Source organism: Eucyclogobius newberryi, unplaced genomic scaffold (assembly GCF_026437365.1).
Source record: "Eucyclogobius newberryi isolate DKJ021-1_F unplaced genomic scaffold, fEucNew1.0.hap1 SCAF_10, whole genome shotgun sequence".
NCBI classification, from domain to species: Eukaryota; Metazoa; Chordata; class Actinopteri; order Gobiiformes; family Gobiidae; genus Eucyclogobius; species Eucyclogobius newberryi.
Genome location: NW_027315724.1, coordinates 22,428,104 through 22,453,244, shown reverse-complemented (window position 1 = coordinate 22,453,244; position 25,141 = coordinate 22,428,104). Strand labels below are relative to the sequence as shown.

The window sequence follows — 25,141 nt, the reverse complement described above, 5'->3', positions numbered from 1 at the left end:
TAACAGTTGTATGCAGAAGAGGTGAATAGGGCAGAATGTACGCCTGGGGAGCTATCATTTATTGTCCACGACTTGTTTCCAAAATATCCATGACCCCTGTATTCCACTTTAATGTAAATTGTCAAATACGATGTCTCACCCTGTAATTCGTCTTACCGTGGAGTTTATTGCACATAGACTTGTGTAAGTTAGATTCTCTGAGCCCCAGAACAGCACATGCAAAACAAACAAGTGCTTGAGTGATATATAGGCAGTGGGAATAAAAAGATAGGCCGACCTAGTATTTTGCTTTAAAAGGGAGAAAAATATGCTTTCAAATTTGAGCTCCACAGACTTAGCAGGGCTAATGAGAGCAAATTTTATCAATTCATAGGGAAACATTATATGAACAGCACAACAGCTACAAGGATGGACCAAGGGACTTTGGGGCTGGGCCCCCAGTGCATCTGCACCGAATGACTGAATTAAATAATTTGGTCCATTTCTTTACCCTTCTTCCACTAAATAGAAGATGCTAAAGCATTTAATTTGAAGGAATACGTGTCTGCATATATCTCTAAAGGCGGAGAAGAAAATTGGACAGAAGTTTTTGCTTGTGGTGCAGTTTTAAGTAGGCCTAGTGTTATGTGTTGATTGCCCTAGAGAGGAGAGCCAGGATCCTTCCCATCAGATTTAAAGAACAAATCAAGACTAGAGCATTTAATCAATCACTGCATTGTCCTCCAGTATCCAGTGTTACAGACAAAATGGCCCCAGCAACTGCGGAAAAGTCCCTATTTTAAAGTCTTTTTTACCTTGAATATAACTATAAAATGAAGTCATATCTGGCAATAAATGAAATGCCACAGAAGTTAATTGATGTAAGCTCCAATACAAGAACACACAAGGCCTCATTACATACATGTTGTTGACTGCTTTATTTTAACCTTCTGGTCATTGATGTCATCATTGGGCCGTTTAGCCTCCCCCTGTAGCTTGTGACAATGTGGAGCCATGGAGACTTCCTCTACTGACTGTACACCCAACATTTTGTCTGCTAGATCTTTGACAAATTAGGGATATTCTGTATTTACATTACAAAATCAAATATTTTCAAGTAGGCTATAGTAATAGACTCTTCTTCTTTACCACTAGGAGGCAGTGTGGATCCATAATGTAAAAGAAAGATCTAGTCTTGTGTTTATACTGCGCAACAGCAGAACTTGACCTCTTCACATGGTCACTGGGTAGGCCCTGAATATGCCTACTTTAAATATAGGCTCATATCAGTGAATAAATAATGCCACACACATGCAGCTTAGTTTAATTTAATTTATCGATCAAACACAATTCTGTTTTTTAGCATTGTCCCTTTCCTACGCAAATAAATCAAAACTAATAAAGACTGCAAGCCAAAAATGTTCTGTGTCAAATTCATTCATTCCAGCTCCAGTCAGAGGACACATTTTGCACAATCAAATAAGAAATTCAATGTGTTGTTCTGATTCGGATTATGAAATAACAATTTAGATAATCAATTAATTGTATATATATCTATGTGTGTATGTACATATTTTTGTTCAGCCGTTTTGCTCAACATATTCATTTAGTTTTAGTTTTACGGCCTCTTTGCCCTGGCAGTGGTGTTGACTTCTATTGAGGAGGAATCCACGGGCCATTACAGGGCAGACACAATGAGGATAATGGGCCATTCTTGGGAAGGGCTCATACAGTCAGTGTTTAAGGAACAAAGGACACGATTCAGCCACCCACCAAAACAAAACACAAATTTAACTCAAGGGGCAAGAATAATAGTACCCTAGCTACTGTATTCATGAGTTTCAGGCGTAAGAATCGACATGGTTCTAATGGTTCTGGAGACAGGTGTGAGTGTCAGAGATTATACTTCTCATTTCTCAGTCACTATGTCTACTTAAAGTCTGGGGTCAGTAAAAACTACTTCTAGGTAGGAAAGTTAAATTGTGGCTATGGGAATGTCAATCTTTTTGTATTTATTTTTCCCAGTTAAATATACTCGTATAAACCTATGTATAATGCAATTGTAATAATAAAGGCTGTGGAGATCATGGGTTCTGTTGCCGTGGCCATTACAGCATAACAAATAATAATAACAAAACAAGCATAATTCTAATAGAAAAATATGTAAGAACAGGGCACAATGATGGTATGTGGCCCTATAATGCAGCCATACTGACATTTTTATCACCCTGAAAACACTCTCTATATTTAATGTAGAATTAACCTATGTCTATGATCATATGATTTCATCTACTACGTGCCTACTATCAACAACAATTTAAAATGAAAACATATTTATTTAACGAAACTTATTTAGTAGTAGTAGTATTTTAAGAAAGAACGATAATTAAAAAGTGTGAGTTCTTGAGTAGAGTTGACCCACACCCACACGCATGCACGCACGCACGCACGCACACACACACACACACACACACACACACACACACACACACACACACACACACACACACACACACACACACACACACACACTAGACTAGACTTTATTCTTTAGACTTTATTCTTTAGACTCCCCCCCTCTCCCCCCTTCCCCTCTTCTTCTTCTGTCGAGGGACACAACATTTCTGCCGTGCCTGAAGCAGATGTTGGTTACCATGGCGATGATCTAGCTCAAAGTGATATGTGTACCACCAGCAGAATTCTAAAAAGAACAAAGTCTTAGACGTACAACTACAGTTGGTGGCGGGGGTAATGTGACACTTGGAAGGAGTACTTTTACGGACTACGACAGAGTCTGAGGACTACGAAAAGTCTGAGGAATAAAGTCTGGCGGTAATGCAACAATTGGATGCCAACCGCCATAAAACAACAACAACAACAACAACAACTTGGATACCAACCGAGTTAAAACACCAAAGAAGAAGAAGAAGACGATTATTAAACATCATTTTAGCACGAATTTAGGCCTGATAAAGTCTGAGCATAATCTGATGAAAAGCCTGATTAGAAAGCCGAATATTATCCACTATATTGTCTCCAAAACATAAGCTCAGACCAAGGAGGAGGACAGTTGTAAGACAAATACACGGTCCATAAAACCTGGGCGGAGCTAAGCGGACTCTCACCATGGTAACCGACAACAAGCCGAACTTGCCTGTTTTAGCCAGGCTTTAGCTAGAGCTTCTATCATTTCTCTTTTGGACACAGTTTTAACTATTCACAATGGACAACATGCAAGATATTGAGAGTTTTTTGAACAATGTCGACACAATAAGTGAGTAGGTATTTTTAGTCGTGTAATGCAATGTTTATCATGTTAACCTCAGCATGTTGGATATGGAGGGATTATGTTAAACGTGATTTCAGGCAAGCTCGTGCAGAATCTGAACTCTGCAGACACCGACAAACAGCAGGAGGCCATGGAGGAAGCTGACCGCCACATCGCTGCTTTAGAAGAGCCGTGCACAACAACAACAACAACAACAACAATAGACCACACTAGGATCAATAAAGCGCCTCGTCTCCAGGCTCCCTCGGTACAGTCTCCCTGTGATATGCACATCTTACTTTCTGTCTGACGTGAACATTCTCGGTCACTGTTCAGTTCGTATAAAGCGGATCGTCTTGATATTAACATAGTGATTTTCTCCTTGACAGGACGTGCTGCAAAATCAAAGTCCAGGTGAGAAAATGTAATATGTCTCTTATGATTATGCTCGGCCTATTGGATATATTTCCTTGAAAGAGAATGGAGGAATGTCAAGAATGTCAAGAAAAGGAAGGAATGACATTATTCTGTATAATAATCCTGGAAGAAATGAAAGATTTGTTATTACCGTAAGTCTTATTCACCCTGATCACATTATTTTTTTACAGAGAGTTTTATGAAAACAATGGAGAAAGATGCTTACGAGAGGAACAAAATGAGGCTGGAAAAGGAGAAAAGAGCAATCGGTCTGTGAAAAATAATGTTAAAGATATAAACTTTAGATATTTCTTGTTAAGTTGTGTATTTGAATGCCTTTCACAGCTCTAAAAGACAAGGGCAACAAAGCTTTTGCTCAAGAAGACTTTGAGACGGCTGTGACATGTTACAGTGAGGGACTGACTGAACTAAAGGACATGGAGGTCTTATACACCAACCGAGCTCAAGTGAGTACAGTCCACAATCTCTATTATTAGTTATACTTGACAGAAGAATCATGTTAGATCGATGTTTTTATTCAATTTGTGACTAACATAGGCCTTTATGAAGCTCTGCAAGTTCAAGGAGGTTATTTCTGATTGTGAATGGGCTTTAAAGGTAAGATTTGGGTATTTTTTTCTACCTTCCTTTGAGCTGCCATGATCATGTTCACGATTATTTTCTTGTAGTGTAATGAAAAATGCACCAAGGCGTACCTACACATGGGCAAAGCACACCACGCTCTGCAAAACTACAAAGAGGCGAGTGTTATTGCCGAATCAAAATGCCTGTCAACGCGTGTAAATTATGAATATATCATTTCAAGTTTGAAAGAAAATATGTTTACTAAAGGTAAAAATTATCTTTTCAGGCCAGGAATTGCTTTCAAAAGATAGTGGAAATGGAACCTGCAAAGAAGAGTCTGATAAGAGGTACACCATTTACTGTATGGCACTTTACAGCATCAGTTAGAATATATATGGTCATTGCTAAAGGTCCTATTTGCTTTTTAAATAGTTAATTTTGGTTGCATAAGCCTTTTTCAGACAGATTCCACCTGCTGCTGCATTGAGGAATAAAACAAAAGCTCAGCTGCTTGCTCAAATATTAGCTGCATAGTGAATAAAGTTTGAGTGCTGAAATGGTCTAATGGTGTGAGGTGTAAGGATTACCAGCAGACGGCACCAAGAAATAACAACTTTAGCTATGTTTTGGTATTGGAAATGACATTAAAATCTCAGTCAGTGGTGTAGCGTGCGTAGGACCTTTAAAACGTTCTCTTTTGCTTGACATTCTTTGTATTCTGCACATACAGAATACCTGCTGCGGCTCGATTTGGATGAAAAGAGAGATATTCAGGAGAACAGTGCGCGGCAGGATTTGGACATGGGAGAGGAGAAGGCCATAGCTGTACTTCAGTTGTTGGAGAAGCTGTCAGGGCCAGACCGTGGACCACTGTACTACTGCGGGGCTCTCGAGTGTTTGACGCACACTATAACCAACAGTATGTGTTCTTTTTAAGAGATCTTTGACCCTGCACAGAGCATAAGTCTTTTCTCACGTTTTGCATATTTTATTTAATAACTTGCTTCACTGATTCCACAATTTTCTACTTCTTTGGGTTCCTGATAGCCAAAGGTGGGCAATGAAGCTATAATAAGATAAGACAATCCTTTAATGTCCACACATGGGGAAATTTGGTGTTACAACGCAGTAAATAAATAAAATAAAATAATGGCACATTGCCATGTAATACAAATACAATGTAAAGGAGGTTTTCAGCAGGCTGATATATAGGCAATTATATGATATACAGTATAAGCCTAGATTACATTGATGCAGTGAAATAGACCCAGCTAATGTGACTGGCGCATGCTGATTTGATTTGTGGCATTTTTCTGTTTCTCCTGCGGCTTATAATGCACAGGCTGATGCCGATGTGATTCTGTTACAAAAGTGCTGAGCAGGGGGGCCCCAAAACAACTAATGTCAGCAATTATAACATGTAATTGTGTTTCATATGACTAGTAATAAGAAATTAGATGGAGTCAAGGGGCCAGGTGCAGTGTTCTGATATTGCGGTGCGCAGTAGTTGTGTGGGACTGACAGCAGACACGATTCAGCCTTCAAGGTCTGTCCAGGGCAAAATAAAAACATCTGATGTCTGTCGTATAGTTGTATTGACTTCAAACATTTGAGCATTCCCTTGTACATTCAGTTCATGGGTCACTGAATCTTTCTACCGTCGACCAGTCCAACTCTTAAGGTCTAGTGAGCAAGAAACTCCAAAGGAAATATAGAACGCTTTTAGGGATGCTGAAAAGAGTTACTATTACTTGAATTCAGGATATTCATCTTAATTTAGGTTGTAGATTTACTTGAATTGTTGGAGGTGATATTTATCTGTCTATTAAGTCACTGACCACCAATGATGTGCTGGAGCCTGTGGCCAGACTGTCCCGCCTGCGTCCACGGTGCTGTCCCGATGTAAAGCTATGACATTTGACACTGTATAAAGACCATGTCCATCCTTTTCTTTTTTTTGTATTAAAGAATAAAATGCCCCTTTAAAATGGGTCATAAAGAAACCCATGGCTTCTGTTGCTGTGTTCTCCCTAATCTCCTGCAGGTCACCCCCACTTTGCCAACCGCTGATATTTTTGTACGTTTTTGACCCAACAAATGACTTTGAAAGCGACCACTGCGATCACAGAGTGCACAATTATCCAAAAACCCCATCGAGGTTAGCGGTCTGCCTCTTTTATTGTGCATTTTATTGCTTTCTAACGCACATCAAACCTGTTGTTAGGAAGTCGATTTGTGCTTATATGAAATGTGTACATTTTGCATGAAACGTTCGATAGCAAGTGTATATATATTTCATTCTTGGCACATGCTGTCTCTCCCAACACACCTTTTTACTCTTCATTTATAAGTAAAACTGTTGTTGTTTATCCTCCTTACAAAAAATACTTTAATACTCACTGTACTTTCATTAATTATTACTTCTACAATCAATACAACTCCTTCAGATTGTTTTATTGAGTGTTCTTGCAGCATTGGCCTTGGCCGTACACCAGCTAAACCGAAACAGAAAGTTGGGGCTTTATTGATTTGATTTATGGCCTTCTTTTCACACTTTGTATTGTGTTTTTTTTTGGTAACAGGAACTACCCAGACCCTTTTCAGACTGAACAATGGCTTTTGCATCGTCAACGACAGTGACACAGTGAAGAGGTAAGCGGAGTGGAGGAGAGGACGAGGCGGCTGTCCGGCCTCAGAGGGGCTTTGACCGATGGGTCTTCTACAGGCACATGTAGCGAGACAATGATGACCTAAACTAGGAGATCATTCCCCTGCCTCTCTCCCCTCTCGCTCCCCTCTCTCTCGCTCCCACCACTTCACACTTCTGCGCTGTTGTTGTTTGTGCACTAGACCAAAAGGAAACAGCAGAGAAATGTTTCTGAATTAGATGCTAGAAAAACAAAACCAAAACAAGCCCCTATTTTGTGGATTTAGTTAATTGGCAATGGGGCTGGGCAAAATAATATGTCTGTTTGCCGTAACCTGACCGACCCGGTATGGAACTAGCCGACTGAATTTTTTTTATCAGCATTTTGTTGAAAAAACGTCAAAATCTTTTATTTTTCAATTATTGAATCGACCTTCATATTTTTATCACGCTGGTAAACCTATACTACATCCCAAAAGGGCTGATAATCCTCCACATGCTTCTGTGACCAAACAGAACGCCCAAAACAGAAAACATATTGCCTTTTATAAGTTGGAGTGCCTCTGTCGGCGCCACTGGAGTGTCCATAGTACATGTCACTCTCTATCACGGTGTGACTTGATTTAAATTTGACTTACGCAATGCATTCTGGGATTGAAACACGCCCAGCAGCGTCATCCCAATGACGCCTGTGTCCCCCGCATGTTCCCCCCGCTCGCCTTCGCTACCAAAATAAAGGATAGTGACGTACAAAAGGTCGATTGAAATATCTTAAAATTGTGAGATTTAGTCTCCCGGTCGGGTTGATAGAGACGTTTTCCGTCATTGACTGTTGAAGCCTGACCCCTGGACTGTTGAAGCCTGACCCCTGGACTGTTGAAGCCTGACCCCTGGACTGTTGAAGCCTGACCCCTGGACTGTTGAAGCCTGACCCCTGGACTGTGGAAGCCTGACCCCTGGACTGTTGAAGCCTGACCCCTGGACTGTTGAAGCCTGACCCCTGGACTGTGGAAGCCTGACCCCTGGATTGTTGAAGCCTGACCCCTGGACTGTTGAAGCCTGACCCCTGGACTGTGGAAGCCTGACCCCTGGATTGTTGAAGCCTGACCCCTGGACTGTTGAAGCCTGACCCCTGGACTGTTGAAGCCTGACCCCTGGACTGTGGAAGCCTGACCCCTGGATTGTGGAAGCCTGACCCCTGGACTGTGGAAGCCTGACCCCTGGACTGTGGGAGCCTGACCCCTGGATTGTGGAAGCCTGACCCCTGGACTGTTGAAGCCTGACCCCTGGACTGTGGAAGCCTGGCCCCTGGACTGTTGAAGCCTGACCCCTGGACTGTGGAAGCCTGACCCCTGGACTGTTGAAGCCTGACCCCTAGACTGTTGAAGCCTGACCCCTGGACTGTTTAAGCCTGACCCCTGGACTGTGGAAGCCTGACCCCTGGACTGTTGAAGCCTGACCCCTGGACTGTGGAAGCCTGACCCCTGGACTGTTGAAGCCTGACCCCTGGACTGTGGAAGCCTGACCCCTGGACTGTTGAAGCCTGACCCCTGGACTGTGGAAGCCTGACCCCTGGACTGTTGAAGCCTGACCCCTGGACTGTTGAAGCCTGACCCCTGGACTATGGAAGCCTGACCCCTGGCGGTCACTCCGAGTCAAAAAATGGCAAAATTTTGATCTTTTTTTTTTGCCTTTTGCCCGACCCATTTGAAAAATGTTGGGTCGGCTTACAGCAAACAGACAATTTATTTGGGGCAGCCTGGCAATAAAACCTTTCTGATTGTGATTTTTTTTTGTTGCTGTTAGAGTGTTGTCACATGTTCTTGTCTGTCTTGTGTTATATTCCAGTTGCCTGTCGAAAGAACGATCGTCAGACCCGTTCACCCAGGAGCTCTGTGTGTCGGTTCTGAAATTATGGTACACACTTTGTTGTAAAAATGGTAAGTAAAACGCTTTAGAAAGGCTGTGTTTTGCATGTTCTGTAGTATAAGGGTGAAATGCAGTTCAGTCCCCACTACAGTCACACTTGTACATTACTGTGAGTGACGCAGGACTTCAGGAATAACTTTTGGTAACTTCTTTGTAAACCTCTTTTCCAGATGAAAACCAGAAGACCTTAATGACCTGTTCAGTCTTCAAGGAGTCCATAATTGAGTGTTTGTTGTCGAGTGATGTGGCGGTACAAAAAGAATGCCTGAGTTTGCTACATTTATATTCTCAAACACCTCGCGGCAGACAGTTGGCTACGGACAACCTTGATGTGCAGATGTAAGATCTCTGACGCTCCCTCTTAGAAACACAGCAGCAATTTTTAATACTACCACAGATAAAGGCAAGGCAAGTTTATTTGTAGAGCACATTTCATACACAGGGCAATTCAAAGTGCTTCACACAGCAGGAAAAATGCATTAAGATCACAAAGAAATTACATAAACAGGAATACAATAAAATTAACTAATTAAAAACAATTTAAGTCATAAAAGGGAAGAGTGCAAAGAAAAAATGCTTTCAGTCATATGCACAACTAAACTGTTTTTAGCTTGGATTTGAACATTGTTAGAGTAGAACCTGTCTCACATCTTCAGGAAGAATGTTCCAGATTTTAGCTGCATAAAACTGTAACACAGATAAATAGACCCGAACGTTGTGTCAGTATGTGTGGTCGTCTCTATACGATTTTAATTGCCTAAATTATCACATTTAAAGGTCAAAATAACGTTATCTATACTGTGCATATGCTATAATAATCTAATTGTAAACGTGATTGTTAGATTACTCTTCTACTGGTGCTAATCATTATTATTATCTCTCTTCATTAAATTCAGGAAAATCCACATATTTTAATAAGAACTGAGCATTTTATCTTGATTTTAAACTTTACCATTAGTTTCCCTGTTCAATCTTATTTAATGTATAACTTTCTTTTTCCTGTGGATCTAAAGGTTAGCCAAGACCCTCATGGCATATTTTTCAAAGTCCAGGCAGCAGCAGGAGGACACAGCAGTCAACATTTTGGTGAATTTTGCATCAGAAAATAGGTATTTTCTTTCTGTATGAAGAAAAAAACCATGAAACAAGAATCGTTCATAGATAATGCTTTCATTTTGTTAAAGGTAATGTTAAAGGTAAGTGACAAACGTTTGTGTTCTGAAGTATTGGTGGATACATGTAAATGCTGGTACGCTTGGCTCCATGAGAACATAGACAAAAAGGACAACACAGGCTCCAGAACACAGCGGGGCAACAGTCGAAGTGTCAGGCAGAAAAATGCTGGGATCAATTCTCCCTGTCTTAAGCTCAAAGGGTCGGCCTCTCCTATCAGAGGGTCTCTCCTCCCTGTTCTCATGTCAATGGAAGGCTTTGATCAGATTTTTTTTTTTATCTAGTTATGATCTAGACACCACATGGGCTTCAATTGATTTTCAATAGAAAAACACTTTTAAATTCACAACAATCTAGTCAGAGTTTCGTGTTTCACAGATTTTGTTACCGGTTGAGGCCGGGTTTGGCAGAAGCTATTGCGACTCCTTTTACTGCTATACTGGTGAGTACTACAGTACATTTTCTATTGTAGTGCCCAGATTTGTGTATTATTGTGTGTGTGTGCACACAAGTCACTATGAAACATCGTTTTTTTTTTCAGAGGAATATCGACAAGTGTCATCAGCCTGTTCTCCCGGCTTTGCTATTAGCCATCAGTGGTTTGGCTCAAGATGACATCATCCGACACAATTTATCTCATGATTCTGTTTGCTGGAAAGCCTTTCTGGTTGCCATTGTAAGTGAAGACACATTTTGTGGAAAAAAACGTGTTGATTGTGTTTGTGAAATGTTAATTGTCATAATTTATTTGTCCACAAAGTACTGTAAACTTGTTTATCTGTTTTCTATAGAAAGAGTGCACAGCTTCTGAATACAAAGGTATTCTTTACCCTCTGCTTGGCCTCATGATCAACCTTTCATCCCTTCCTTCACCTGCTCTTAAGGTAATATAATGAGGCAGAAACATTAATTCACTGTCATGAACGTTTTGAAACTATTATTATTTATTTTTTCTTTATCTTTGTTCCCTAATATGTGATATGTGATCACGTTGACATATTTAGTTGCAATGAAGTTCCTGGTATATCATAGTGTAAAAAGCTCAAATGAAGGTAATATTCCAGTTATTAAAGCTGTAAAGTAACAGACCGTGCAAGAGGAATGGCCACAGTGTAGACGTGTGTGATGGATCCTATTCAAATGTGAAATCTATGTGAAAATTGGATAAGGAGCAGGTAACTGTTGTCTACAGGAGCATGCAGTGTCTGTCTGTGGGAGCTGTCTTGACCTGCTGACGGACAGTGATGGAGGAGTGGTGACGGTGAGTAAATCTCTCTTTGACTAGACCTCTCTAGACTCTTTTATCCCTTTATATCTCTACAAGAGGGACACCTTCATCTTTTGCTCGAATGCTGAATTCTTTTGTCCATTTCATATGATGAAAAGTCTAGGACAAGGTGTTGGAGTCTCTTAATAACTGTTTTAACAGTTTCACATTGTGCACAATACCCTTGGAGCGCTTTCCCATCTGCCAAGATGTTCTATTTAAATATTCATTATTCTTTCACTTAAGCTTCATTCATCTTTTTAAGGCAAGGCAAGGGAAGTTTATCTGTAGAGCACAATTCAGAATTCAAAGCGCTTCACACAACAGGAAAAAAATCACAAAGACATGACAGAGATCACAAAACCATAATTTCTATTTATTAAATCAAACAATTTTGCTGACATAAATCATACATTTTGTCTGTGTTTAGTGAGATGGAAAACCACGTCTATTGGCAGACACTGCAGACACTCTTTCACATATTTTGTTTATATATCTATATGTTTTTCACCTTTTTTCTATGTGTTGTCTTCTTAAAACGACTGAAACCACACTTTTTGGGATAGTTTTGTCCTTTGGACATCTGACATATGTTACGAACATACATATTTTGCATACTACAGATTTATTATCTTTTCATTTTGTGTAATGCAGCCGCTGATTAGAAGTGACATGCAACAAGAAACAGACAAGATGTAACTGGTTCTGTGAGCGAGGTTTTCAAGCCAGTATTTAACACAAATTCTTACATGGAAGATATATTATAGTTGCAGGATAAGCAACTTTTATTTATATTGTTTGCAGCTCTTTAAATAGAGAGATCGTTTGGCTCCTCACAAGGTCATGGACCTCGAGTCATACTTCTCATTCCATCTTTCTCCAGTTGTATAAACGTCAAAGTCAGTTTAGTTGTAGTATCTCACATTCTTAACAATATTTTTTTTTTATTATTCTAAGCGCATAAAATTTGATACTCACTCGAAATGTATTGTAATATTTTTTAGACTATTGCAAACACTTATGAATTAATTAAGCTTTTTTATTTGAAAATACAGTGCTTAATTATCATTCATGCAGGTAAATGTTGCCACATTATTGCACCTCCACAGTAATAATAATGAATTATGTATTCAGTCAGCAACACTGTGGGAATAATAATGCTGTTCCTTTTATGTAGGCTCACTATAATTTTATGCTACTGTAAAATATTGTGCTTTTTAATTTCCCATGACTTCATATGTATGCTCACGAAAGTCATATAATATAGAAGCCCACTTTTTGACCACAACACATTCACAAGTGGAGGAAGTGTTTTTTGCCATGATGTGACAGCATGAACTGCCTGGAGCAGTAATCAAATCACACTTTTACAAGAATCAGTGGTGCATTCTGGGTCTGTCCCTGCAGAGAGCCACGGGTGTCCTGAGCCATGTTCTCCCACAGTCGTCCGAGGCGGTCCACTGTGCTATCCAGAGAGGAGTGGTCAGGAGCATGCGGCGGCTGTTAAAGGTGCTGCAGTAAATTCACATGAAGAAATCTGCACCACTTTATGATAACTACTCCTTATTTAGCCTTAATAAAGCACAAACAAAGAACAGATAGTTTATTAAGAACAATTGTAACTACTTTTTAAGTTCAGAAATGTATAATTATGTAGTTACTAAGTTTGAATCAATCTTAATAAGCTATTTGTTCACTTTGAATTAAGTCTTGGTTCGTTGTAGCATGTGTGTCACAAGTTTACAAGTGGATAAATACAGGTAACAATGTGTTGTTATTGGGCTAGATCAGAAGTGCTAGATGCGGCTCTCGGAACAGAGTGAGTAGGAGACAATAATTACGTGTGCAGGTACCATATATTGAATTGACATATAAACATAATAATATACAAGAATGGCCATTCATTATTATTTACAAGATAGGGATAGAAGAAGATATGTACATCGTAAAGTTCAATCTCAAAAAAATCATCCACGTAGGACAGTTCACAAAGTGTCCTCAGCGTGTGTCACGCTGAATTGTAAAGTGCAGTGTGGTTTCAAATTGTTTATTAAGCAACAATACAATGTTCTTTGGAAAGTTCTAAAAGGGTGGCTACAGGAGCCTCCTACCGGCCCGACCAGAGCAGGTGGAGTCCTTGTGGAGTCCGGGCTTGTGAAGCTTTAGGCAGTCTGGATCAGTTTGACTCTTTCCTAGCTCGCCATCCAATCTGGCCTGTGCAATAAAAGGACCAAATAAATAATCATGTGCACATCATAAATAAATAAACTAGTTTCAATCATCAATATCGGTGTTAAATATTGTAAATTATCAAAGTGAACCATTTACAATATAATAAATAACATTAGATCAGTAAAATAGCTCATCAAGTTCAGTCATGTACTTAAACAGTGTATTGAATAAATATCAATCAAAAGTAAAGTGCATAAGGTGCTTCAAAAGGAACAACAATCATTAAGTTGGACCTTAAAGTGCTTCCAGATACATTTACAAACAATCAATAAATTATCAATAAATAGTGTTCATATTTAAGTAACAATGAGAGTAATTTCATTTCATTTGACAATATAATATTTGAGGAAATGGGCAATAAAGATGATGCTAACTAGCCCATTCAAACCAATAGTTTACGCTGTCGGGTAGGGCGCTGGACCGATGGTTCAGACTCATCTACAAATGAATTTGCCGATTCCACAACTGGTTCAAGTTGGCTGAGTAAAGAATCATTAGGGTGAGGTGATATCCCTGCTTGGCCAAGGGGCTCCAGCTCTTCAGGTAAATGTTCATGCATAGAGTCTTCCGTCACAGGTAGGGACACTTCAAGAGCGTCTTCCGGCAAGCAGGTTTCTGAGGTTTCGGCGGGTTCAGAACTGATTATAGTCAACGGTACATTATTGGCAGCATTGGGTAAAGGCTGGTTACAACTGGCTTGTTCTGGTTCTGTACGGCTGATATGGAAGGTTGCTGGCTCCACATAAAATGGACGCACCTCCCGCTCATTCTCCTCCTCATCCAGGCAATCATCAATAGACTCATCCCACGCCGGTTTCTGGCTTCGGGTCAAAGGCCGTCGTGATGGTTCGAGCAATGGATCTGAATCGTCAGCAGCCGGAAGGAAAGTACATGGAAGAAGCAGATCTCTGAAGTGTACGAGTTGGTCTGTCAGGTTTATTCTCTGGACGCAGGGTGTACACTGGTAAATCACCAGCACGTCCCAGCACTACGTATACATCCTTCTCCCACTCAAGTTTATGCTTCCCCCGCAGTCTCACATTTCGAACCAGCACTCGGTCCCCTTCCTCTAAACTGGACGGAGTGACTCGCTGGTCGAAACGGCTTTTGTTCCTTTCTCCAGATTTGGCTGCGTTCTTTGACGCTATTTGGAAGCTTTCCTCCATACGAGATCTCAATGCGGCAACATATTGGGAATGGGTTCTGGAATTATTCTCCCGCAACGGCAATCCAAACGCCAAATCTACTGGAAGCCGTGGTGCTCGACCGAACATCAACTCATAAGGTGCAAACCCTGTAACATCATTTCTCGTGCAATTGTATGCATGCACCAAGGGCTTTACATAGTCCTTCCATTTAGTTTTTTGCTTTGGTTGCAATGTTCCAAGCATACTGAGTAACGTGCGATTGAACCGTTCCACAGGTTTTCCCCGAGGATGATATGGAGTTGTTCGTGTTTTTATGATACCAGCGAGTTGGCAAAGTTCTTTTATGAGTTTTGATTCGAAGTCAGGTCCTTGATCAGTATGAAGACGTTCTGGAATCCCGTAGACAATAATGATGTTTTCCCATAAAACTCTCGCCACTGTTCTTGCTTTTTGATTGGCGGTTGGTACTGCTACTGCAAATTTTGTAAAATGATCGGTGAAAACCAGAATATCCTTAGTGTTACTTTGGTCTGGTTCCAGCGATAAGTAATCCATGCAAAGTAGCTCAAAAGGACGGGTAGTTTTGATGTTAACCATGGGTGCAGAACGTTCCGGAAGTGCCTTGCGCCTCACACACCGGGAACAGTTTTTGATTTTCATTTCCACGTCAGCAGACATACGCAGCCAGAAAAACCTTGAGCGAACCAAATCCAAAGTCCTCTCAATTCCCAAATGGCCCATATCATCATGGAGGCTTGACAAGACAGTAGCCCTTAAGTCCTCAGGTAAAACCAACTGATTGGAAAGCTGTTCTGAATCCTTCCTTCTCCGATATAAAATTTCTTCTTGTAATTCCAACCGATTTAGTTCTCTCAACAAGAGTGCAAGATCTGGAAGTTCATGCCGTGCTGTCGGAGGGACAGTTTCGCCAGTTTCCAATTGATGAATAACCTTTATGATTGGGTCAGCTCTTTGTTTCTCTTTGAGGTCCTGTCGAGAGAGAGGGGAAAGTACGGGCAGTCCATGTTTATTTTCGTCTGCATAGCAGTCGGGAATAGCTCTCGATGACACACCCAAGGATTCCACTACAGCAACCACAATATCTGGTGGAATGATCGGGAGGCTTCTCACAAGGCAACTGTGACAGATGGCGGAGACGATGGTGGAATCAATCTCTACGTCAGATGGAGACCAGTAATGCTCTTGTGTGAAACGATGGATAAGGTCCATGTCCTCCTGCTCCTGATTGTCAGTAGAATGATCATGCAAACGGCGAGATAAACCATCGGCGTCTTGGTTCTTCTTGCCGGCTCTATATTGAAGTTTAAATGTGTATGTTGAAAGGGCAGCAAGCCATCTGTGACTAGCAGCGTCCAACTTTGCTGATGTTAAGAGGTAAGTTAACGGGTTGTTATCAGTCACAACGACGAAGCTGGCCCCATACAGGTAATCGTGGAATTTTTCGGTGACGCTCCACTTGAGGGCAAGGAATTCCAGTTTGTGTGCCGGGTACCTCGACTCGCTAGCTGCCAACCCTCGGCTAGCATAAGCAATAACCCTCAGTTCTCCCCGCCGCTCCTGATACAACGCAGCCCCAAGGCCAGTAGCACTGGCATCGGTGTGGAGAATATATGGCAGCTCTGGATCCGCAAAGCCAAGGATTGGCGGACTTGTTAATTTTCCAATTAATGACTCGAAGGCCAGCTGGCATGCGGAGGATCACTGCTCACCAAAAGGCTTCCTTAAGTCTAGAGAGTTCGAAGTGTTCTTTGGTTGACGCTTGGACGGAGGAGTTAAACCTCGTGTGAAATTATTCGGTGGTTTAGCAATGCCGGCATATCCTTTGATGAATCTCCTATAATATCCGGCAAATCCCAGAAATGACTTGAGTTCCTTCAGTGTTGTAGGAACTGGCCATGACTTCAAGGCTGAAATTTTATCTGGATCAGTTTCAACTCCTCTCTCCGAAACAACATGTCCCAGGTAACGCACGGACGTCTGGAAAAATTTGCATTTTTCTGGAGAAAGTTTTAGTCCATACTCCTTCAACCGTTGTAGTACCCGCAGCAACCGTTCTTCATGCTCTTCCAAGGAGTGGGAAAAAACAATAATGTCAAAGGAAGACTAAAGCTTCCTTTAAATGGAGATCTCCCATGCACTGCTCCATTAATCGCTGGAAGGTGCTGGGCGCATTTGTCACACCTTGGGGCATCCTGTTAAACTCCCAAAATCCAGTCGGAGTAACAAAAGCAGTTTTGGCTTTGTCAGACTCCTCCATCTCGATTTGATAATATCCCGATTTTAAATCCAAGACACTGAACCATTTTGAACCAGTCAAGGCAGAAAATGACTCCTCCAAATTGGGTAAAGCATAAGCGTCTTTGACTGTTTGCAGGTTCAGCTTCCGGTAATCAATGCATAGTCGAATAGTGCCGTTTTTCTTTCGGACAACAACAATTGGTGAAGCAAATGGAGACTCCGATTCACGTATGACACCAGCCTCCAGAAGCTCCCTTAAATGTTGCCTCACAGCCTCAATGTCCTGGGGGTGAATAGGTCTGGGTCTATGCTTGAATGGAGTTTCGTTGCTTAGGTTGATTCAATGTTTTATTTTGTCTGTATGGCCGAAATCCAAATCGTGATGTGAAAAGACATCTGAAATTTCATGCATTTTTTCCTTCCAGTCCGGAGGAATAGGAGATTCTCCAAAATCCAAGTTGAGAAAATGAGTGTGAATGTCAGGTGTCAAATGATTAGTTGCCACGCTATGCGATAAGATTTGAGGAGACAAAGACAGCATAGCAATGGTACTGTAGGGTTGAATATGTATATTGTGTTCAGTCTCATTTGTTAAGATAACTGGAATCTTTGAGTTCGATTGGCTTGGGAGCTTTATGAGAGAGTTCTGTACACACAGCCCACCTGGCAAGGGTGAGACTGGATGCTCCACAAGCGCCCACTGACTGGAAGTTGGTTCACTGCTTATATGGATTGACCCATCAACAACCATGGTCTGCCCAGCTAAAACCAGAAAAGGGGTCTTGCTGGATAAAGTCAGTGTTACTTCAATGTACTCAAGATAGGGAACTGTTTGGCCAGCTGCTCCTTCCACATGCAACAAATCATGAAGAGGCTTCACAGGTTGCTCGGCAAAATAAGAATTATAAACGGATACAGGGATTGTTGTGACTTGGGAACCTGTATCCAAAAGACAGTAAAGTTCATGACCAGACACTGTCACACTGGTTGTGCATTTGGATCCAACTAAACCCTGAGGTAAGCGTGATGGCTCAGCCTGAGCGGGTTGATTTAGCCGGTTGCAGGTTACTCTGTTCTTTCTTGTGGGACATTGTTGGTCCGCAGTAGTTCCAGTTCGCCCCGTAACTGAAACTGGTTCTAGTTTAAAGTCTGTTGATATGACGGATTGAATCTCTGCCATCTTTGTTGTTTCTCAGTAAATTGTCTTTTCTTCACTGCAACAAGGCTGGAGTTTGGGGGATTGACACATTGAGGTTTGATATGACCATCTTCACCACACCGATAGCAATAGCCAGGCTTGGGTGCAGAAGACGGGTTCTTTGATGGCTTGCCCGCCCTCTGACTCTCAACTGTCTGACTGCCAGGTGTGGCCTTTGGAACATACTGGTTCGGATTGGACTGGACTGCGGTGAGGGCGGCCAGCTGCCTCTGAATGTCCGCAAGCTGCTGGGCAAGTTTTTGTGTTACAGTAGTGAGTGTAGCAATTTCTCCTTTCTCCCCAGCATCAGTGAAGGCATACTGGGCTTGATGGATGGCTCGGGGTCTTCCAGCGCCCAGATGTTGCTTCATGCGGCACGTTTTGGCAGCCTCACGATCTTCCTCCGTCCGGAGCAACAATAATAATTCTGCAAAAGATGGGGGATTAAATTTGCGTTGTTTTAGTTGAAGGTCTGAAATGAGCGAATTGTCCCAACAACCCCGGCAGAATTGAGTCAGCAAATGTCTATCATTGTCCTTGCCTGACACTCCTCCACGTTTAACAGCCAGATTTAAAGCTATTTGGAGACGCTGCAAATAGGTGGACGCCTTCTCCCCAGCATCCTGGAACGTGTCCATAAACTTGGCGTATAGTTCATCGCCATCTTGAACTGTACCGTAGGCTGAATCGAGTGTCTGCAAATAAATGTCTGGAAGTGTGTCGGGTTTCACATGTTTAACCATGTCAGCAGCAGGTGGCAACAGGCTGTCAAAGATCCTGCGTGATCGTTGAAGATCTGACACAGCGGGGTCCTTCATCAGTAGCTCGACTCCAGAACGCCAAGTGTCATAGTCAGATTCAACTTGAGGTCTGGGTGTTCTTCCTGAGAAAGATCTGAGACGTTGGGAACTGAAGCTCATACTATTATCGTCATTCTTAACGATATGTTCGACAACATAACGCTGAACTTCTGGAGGATTGAGACTGGCGTGTGACAAATCTGGCAGAGAGAATCGTGCTGAGTGTCGGCTGGTATGTGACGGCTCCAACTTTGGCACTGCATCCGGATGTTGGGCTGCAGGACCAGGTTCCAGCTGATGAACTGAACGGACGAGAACTGCAGGCTGAAGCCCTGTAATGGTTTGGCCAAGCAGAGACATCACCCCGTTCAAAACAATAGTAAAATCCTGAGCAGTTACTTAAGCCACTTTTTGCAACTCTGACAAATAACTTTCGGTTTTTACTCTCCCAACCTCTTCTGCGCACACGGTAGCCAAATCTAAAATCTCAAACGTTACTTTATCAAGCTCACATACATAAGTATACGGTAACATACTACGCAAATCAAACTCGCTCCCGAGGTATACTCGACAACGATGGAATCATGAAAAATAGAATCCAATTCAACAATAATCTCTGTTTTAGAAACTGAACCGTAACGTTTTAAGAAATCTACAACTTCGTCATCCGTTTCATTATGTGTAGCGTACTGAACCAAAACCGAATTTGGGATCTTTATGCCTTTTTTCTCAAATATGTCCATTCTCAGTAAATCAATACAAATAAACCAGAATTATGTCTCTCTGTACTCTGCTCCTGGCTAGCTCGCCAAGAATATGTAGCATGTGTGTCACAAGTTTACAAGTGGATAAATACAGGTAACAATGTATTGTTATTGGGCTAGATCAGAAGTGCTAGATGCGGCTCTCGGAACAGAGTGAGTAGGAGACAATAATTACGTGTGCAGGTACCATATATTGAATTGACATATAAACATAATAATATACAAGAATGGCCATTCATTATTGTTTACAAGATAGGGATAGAAGAAGATATGTACATCGTAAAGTTCAATCTCAAAAAAATCATCCACGTAGGACAGTTCACAAAGTGTCCTCAGCGTGTGTCACGCTGCATTGTAAAGTGCAGTGTGGTTTCAAATTGTTCATTAAGCAACAATACAATGTTCTTTGGAAAGTTCTAAAAGGGTGGCTACAGGAGCCTCCTACCGGCCTGACCAGAGCAGGTGGAGTCCTTGTGGAGTCCGGGCTTGTGAAGCTTTAGGCAGTCTGGATCAGTTTGACTCTTTCCTAGCTCGCCATCGAATCTGGCCTGTGCAATAAAAGGACCAAATAAATAATCATGTGCACATCATAAATAAATAAACTAGTTTCAATCATCAATATCGGTGTTAAATATTGTAAATTATCAAAGTGAACCATTTACAATATAATAAATAACATTAGATTAGTAAAATAGCTCATCAAGTTCAGTCATGTACTTAAACAGTGTATTGAATAAATATCAATCAAAAGTAAAGTGCATAAGGTGCTTCAAAAGGAACAACAATCATTAAATTGGACCTTAAAGTGCTTCCAGATACATTTAAAATCAATAAATTATCAATAAATAGTGTTCATATTTAAGTAACAATGAGAGTAATTTCATTTCGTTTGACTATATAATATTTGAGGAAATGGGCAATAAAGATGATGCTAACTAGCCCATTCAAACCAATGGGCGCGGTTAAGCTAAGCAGCACACTCACCAGTTTCGACGATAATATATGATAGTAGAAAAAGCTTCAGTTGTAGTCATCTGGACTCAGTTCGAAAAAATAGACGTTTCGACTCTCATCCAAGAGTCATTGTCAATAAAAGAATTTAGATCGAGAACTCCGATATTAATACTGTTCTGTGGTAAGACCCGCCCATTGGGCGGAGCCTTCCTGAAGAAGAAAGAGTTGTTTGTTTCAACAGAAACTCCCCCCTTGTATCTACCGAGCTAGCCTATTCAAAATTTTAATGAGCTATTAGAATCCTCTTTGTCTTTGTGAGACCCTGGCTCAACCACCCTGAGTACCTGATTAGTATCTAAATGTCCTGGTCCTGGTCCTCTACCTTTCCAGGGGTTCAGTATACCATTATAGATACCAGGAAGATTGAATCTTAACCCTCCATTTCTGTTTAAAGAAGGTCTTTCTTTTTTAACAAAAATAGCTTCCTTGACTCCTCTTTCAAACCATCTTTTCTCCCTGCTTAAAACCTTCACCTCACCGTCTTCAAACGAGTGATTAGAGGCTTCAAGATGGAGATGCACGGCACTCTGTGGTCCTGAACTTGTATTTCTTCTGTGCTGATAAAGCCTCTTGTGTAGAGGCAGTTTAGTCTCACCTTCTTCTTCTTCTAATAGCCCATTAAAATTCTGAATAGGCTAGCTCGGTAGATACAAGGGGGGAGTTTCTGTTGAAACAAACAACTCTTTCTTCTTCAGGAAGGCTCCGCCCAATGGGCGGGTCTTACCACAGAACAGTATTAATATCGGAGTTCTCGATCTAAATTCTTTTATTGACAATGACTCTTGGATGAGAGTCGAAACGTCTATTTTTTCTAACTGAGTCCAGATGACTACAACTGAAGCTTTTTCTACTATGGAACACGCCTGGACGAATGAGGGATTACACCGTTAATATATGATCTAAATAAGATGATCTGGGTCCAGTAGTCGACTCCTAAGATGCGGGACAGTAAATGCATTAAGTAGATTAAACCAACATAATGAAATTCGGAAGATCCGTGGCCATTTATCCTACCTGTAGCGCAACCCGAATTCCCCGACCGGCATTTCCCGAGCCGCAACTCATTTCCTGTTTATATGCCGACGATTGGCGGCGCAGCGCCACGTGACCGGCTGACGCACGGCGCAACAGCGTGATGACGTAATGAGCCGAAAGAGAGAGAGTGCGAGGAGCGCGCAAACGGGAGATCCGCGTTTCTCACCAGGGTTACATCGTGCTTTATTAAAGCTAATTAAAAGTGTAGTTATTATAAAGTGTCACCTAAAAGTATTACAGCGCAGAGTGCAGCTGCTATATTCCGTTTACATATCTCATTTGCATTATCTTTCTTATTATTGTTTCATTCCAGATTGTATTTTGATAGGCACTGTAAAATATAGAGCTTGCTTGTAAATGTTCTTTATTTACTAGCTTGTAATATTTGTGCTTGTGCGTACAGGGAACAGGGCAGTCTGCCACTAAGTATGCCATAATGACGCTGACTGTGTGCACCGCTGCCAATCAGCTGGCCCGCGAGGACCTGGTGAAGGCTGATAAAAGTAAACATGATTGACATGCTCAACATTTTTTACACCTTAATGTATGCATTTATGTGCCTAGAGTTGAGCCAATATGCAGATGTGTTTATTTCCACTGTCAACAAAACCTAGTTCTCGTGTATTTGACATTTGAACGCTTTTACAGGGTTGTCCAGTTTGTGTCATTTACTGGAGTCCGGCTGTGATGAGGTTGTTTCTGGAAATGCAGCCCTGTGTTTGTCCCACTGTCTCGAGCTGGACGGAGTTGCTTGTAACCTGCTGGGCACCGACACTGTGCTCCTGCTGCTCCGCCACGCTGCGGGCGACGCAAAGAGAACGGCCGTACGGCAAAACGCAGCTATAGCTCTGGCCAAACTGTGCAGATCTGAGCCCAGGTAACGTGGAACCTCATGAATGTTGGTGCAGTGGGAACGGTAGCTTAATGGAGCACTTATAGGTCAGCTCGAGTGAGTTATAGAAGCAGAAGAGTACACACAACAGATTTGATGGATAATGCAGATAATAAGATGGCAAGTCAACAATTTTCGTGAAATATAGGCAAGAGTAAGCCATAATGAGGCAAATTGTGATAATATAATGGCAGTATCTTTGAAACTGCACCTCGTTCTTTATCTCTGAATATAAAGAATAAAGCAGTGGCCACACAAACAGGCGTCTGCTAAATCAAATAGAATGTAATTGTGTCCAAGGCAGCAGATACAGTAATAATTGGTTCTTGTGGAAAACAGAAAATGCTATTCGCGACAGTAACTTGAAGATGGGTTTGAATTTATTATAGAAGGTCTGGGAGAAAGACATTCCTAAGAGCATTAATAAACACAGAGTCGTGAAGATTTAGCGTGGTTGTATTAGTAAGTCTGCTTGTTTGTTAAGCTCCCTGTCACAGCAAACATTACCTTACAGCACAGTAATCCTTCTGCGCATGTTTGCTTGGACTCGTCTTTCAACTGTCTGGCTGGGAAGGCTGTAATTCCAAGACATGCTACTGTTAGTATTTACATAAACATGTCCAAAACACCAGCGCAGCCAACGGGTGTTAGTTGCCGATTCTCTGTCAATCTGAATAAACCCATTTGAGAGACTCTTGTCACTCTCAGAAAACGGCGCTTAAATCCAAATGAATATTGAATTGAACTTATGCAAATTAGAACATGATCAGGAAGTGTAAAAACAAACACTCTCTCCAGGCGGTTTTGTGTTACACCCATTTAATGTGAATATAATTGGTGAAGTGTCCCAAACTATAAAAGATGTAAGAGTACCAGTATCTTTATTCTGAAAGGTGTAATCCTCCAGGCGATTGCTCTTCTTAGAATGTGTTGATCTTCACTTTGCACGCTCCAACCCTCATGATGTTAGTTTCAATGTCCCTCCCACCTACTCACGACATCATTTTGTGTTTTCTCACCTCCAGACATATGCATAAACTTCGAGAACTGCACGGCCTTGAGATTTTGCACTCTTGTACGAAGCTCCTCACTTGAATACTGATGCCACGTGAGTCACAGGAGCCGGTTGTCACTGCGCAGGACTCTTCCACTTTGTTTTTCACCATCAATGTTTTATATTCAGACTATTGCAATGTTTTGGAACACGACAAGGCCATTTTTACATATTATAAAACATCTTTTCTGATTCTTTCCTCTTGTTCGTAGATGCCGTAGATATAATCATGATTTATTTAATTCAGCTCCCGATGTATTCATTTGCATACAATGTCAAAAACAATAACAGGATTCTAAGTTGCCCTTGACACCTTCCATGTGTATGTCTATAAATACTCTACGGTGCAGCAGTCCTCTAAGCACCCTTTTTCTGATCTCTTCAACCATAAACCATGAAATTATTTCTGCGCTGTATTCAAATGAGATGTGTCTTCTCAACTTTGTCTTGTGCTTTACAAAACAACATTTAATAAAGGCCTTTTGTTGGGCTTTAGCTCGTCTGGTGCTTGTCTGCGTGTCGTTCATCTTAGTTTTTTCTGTGCGTTGTGCTGTGGCAGTTCAAACAAGTGTGTGCCTCTAGAGAGTTGGGCACAATGTTTGCACACGCATTGAGTCTGACTAAAGGCTTAGAATATGGAAGAAATTGTAGTGTGCATAGCCGTTCATTACATTAAGTTTAACACAAGCCTCTCTCTGTATTTGCACTTACAACCAACACAAAAATGGGATTGGAAGCGGTTGGATATACAACAGCTTAAAGCTTAAGACTCATTTTCCGTAATGTGTGTGCTTTGCTCATTTACATAGTTTCATTTCCAGTATAGTTCCATTCACAGCCGAGCACAGATTCACATGTACTGAGTGGTGTTTGAATGTACCCTTGAGCGCGTTTCTGAGCTGCTGATGATGCCGGCGCTGTTACGGGAAGGTTTACTGGCCTGGGACAAACCATAAGCCCCCTGTAATAGCGGATACCATCTGTGGACGTGTGTAAACAACTGATACCTGCCGCTCAACCGGATTAAACTTTAATAACAACACAGCGACAGAGATGATTCCACACAGGCCTCCGCAGACAAGGGGCCGCTTAACATTCGGGCTCCACCTGCTTTCCTGTATGTCAGACTTCATAGTGGGAAAAATGGTCAAATTACAGCTTATTAGTGGCGTCATACAGTGATCATTCTTACTTTGGAATACAAATGTTACACACACGAGATAATGAGGATTTATTTTTGTCATTATGCATCTCTCGCTGGATGTTTACGTCCTCTTTGTCTTTCTGCAACCCAATTCATTTTAATAAAGCTGAACTCTGGAACGCTCTTGCCTTCCCACATTAACCATTTTATGCTTTTGCTCTGATTTGATTGTTTTCATCGGTTCATTCGGTTTGTCAGATTTTTTAAATGTTTTTTCGTGCCCGTGCAGCGCTGTGGAAATGGCTGAAAATGAATGCATCACAGTAGTTACATCCA

At 41.4% G+C, this 25,141-nt stretch overlaps 1 protein-coding gene across 1 annotated transcript; it reads left to right on the top strand.

The window, feature by feature from the left end:
• The first annotated feature begins 3,086 nt into the window (after positions 1-3,086).
• On the top strand, positions 3,087-23,850 carry ttc12 (tetratricopeptide repeat domain 12). The gene is made up of 21 exons (XM_072456894.1): positions 3,087-3,253; positions 3,346-3,515; positions 3,637-3,661; positions 3,856-3,933; positions 4,010-4,131; positions 4,223-4,282; positions 4,354-4,425; positions 4,536-4,596; positions 4,980-5,168; positions 6,832-6,901; positions 8,745-8,836; positions 8,996-9,164; positions 9,839-9,934; positions 10,377-10,440; positions 10,540-10,674; positions 10,790-10,882; positions 11,191-11,259; positions 12,673-12,774; positions 22,119-22,218; positions 22,364-22,592; positions 23,633-23,850. Exons 1-21 carry the CDS (start codon positions 3,202-3,204, stop codon positions 23,700-23,702), a joined length of 2,118 nt encoding a protein of 705 aa, XP_072312995.1. The 5' UTR covers positions 3,087-3,201; the 3' UTR covers positions 23,703-23,850.
• Positions 23,851-25,141: the final 1,291 nt, after the last annotated feature.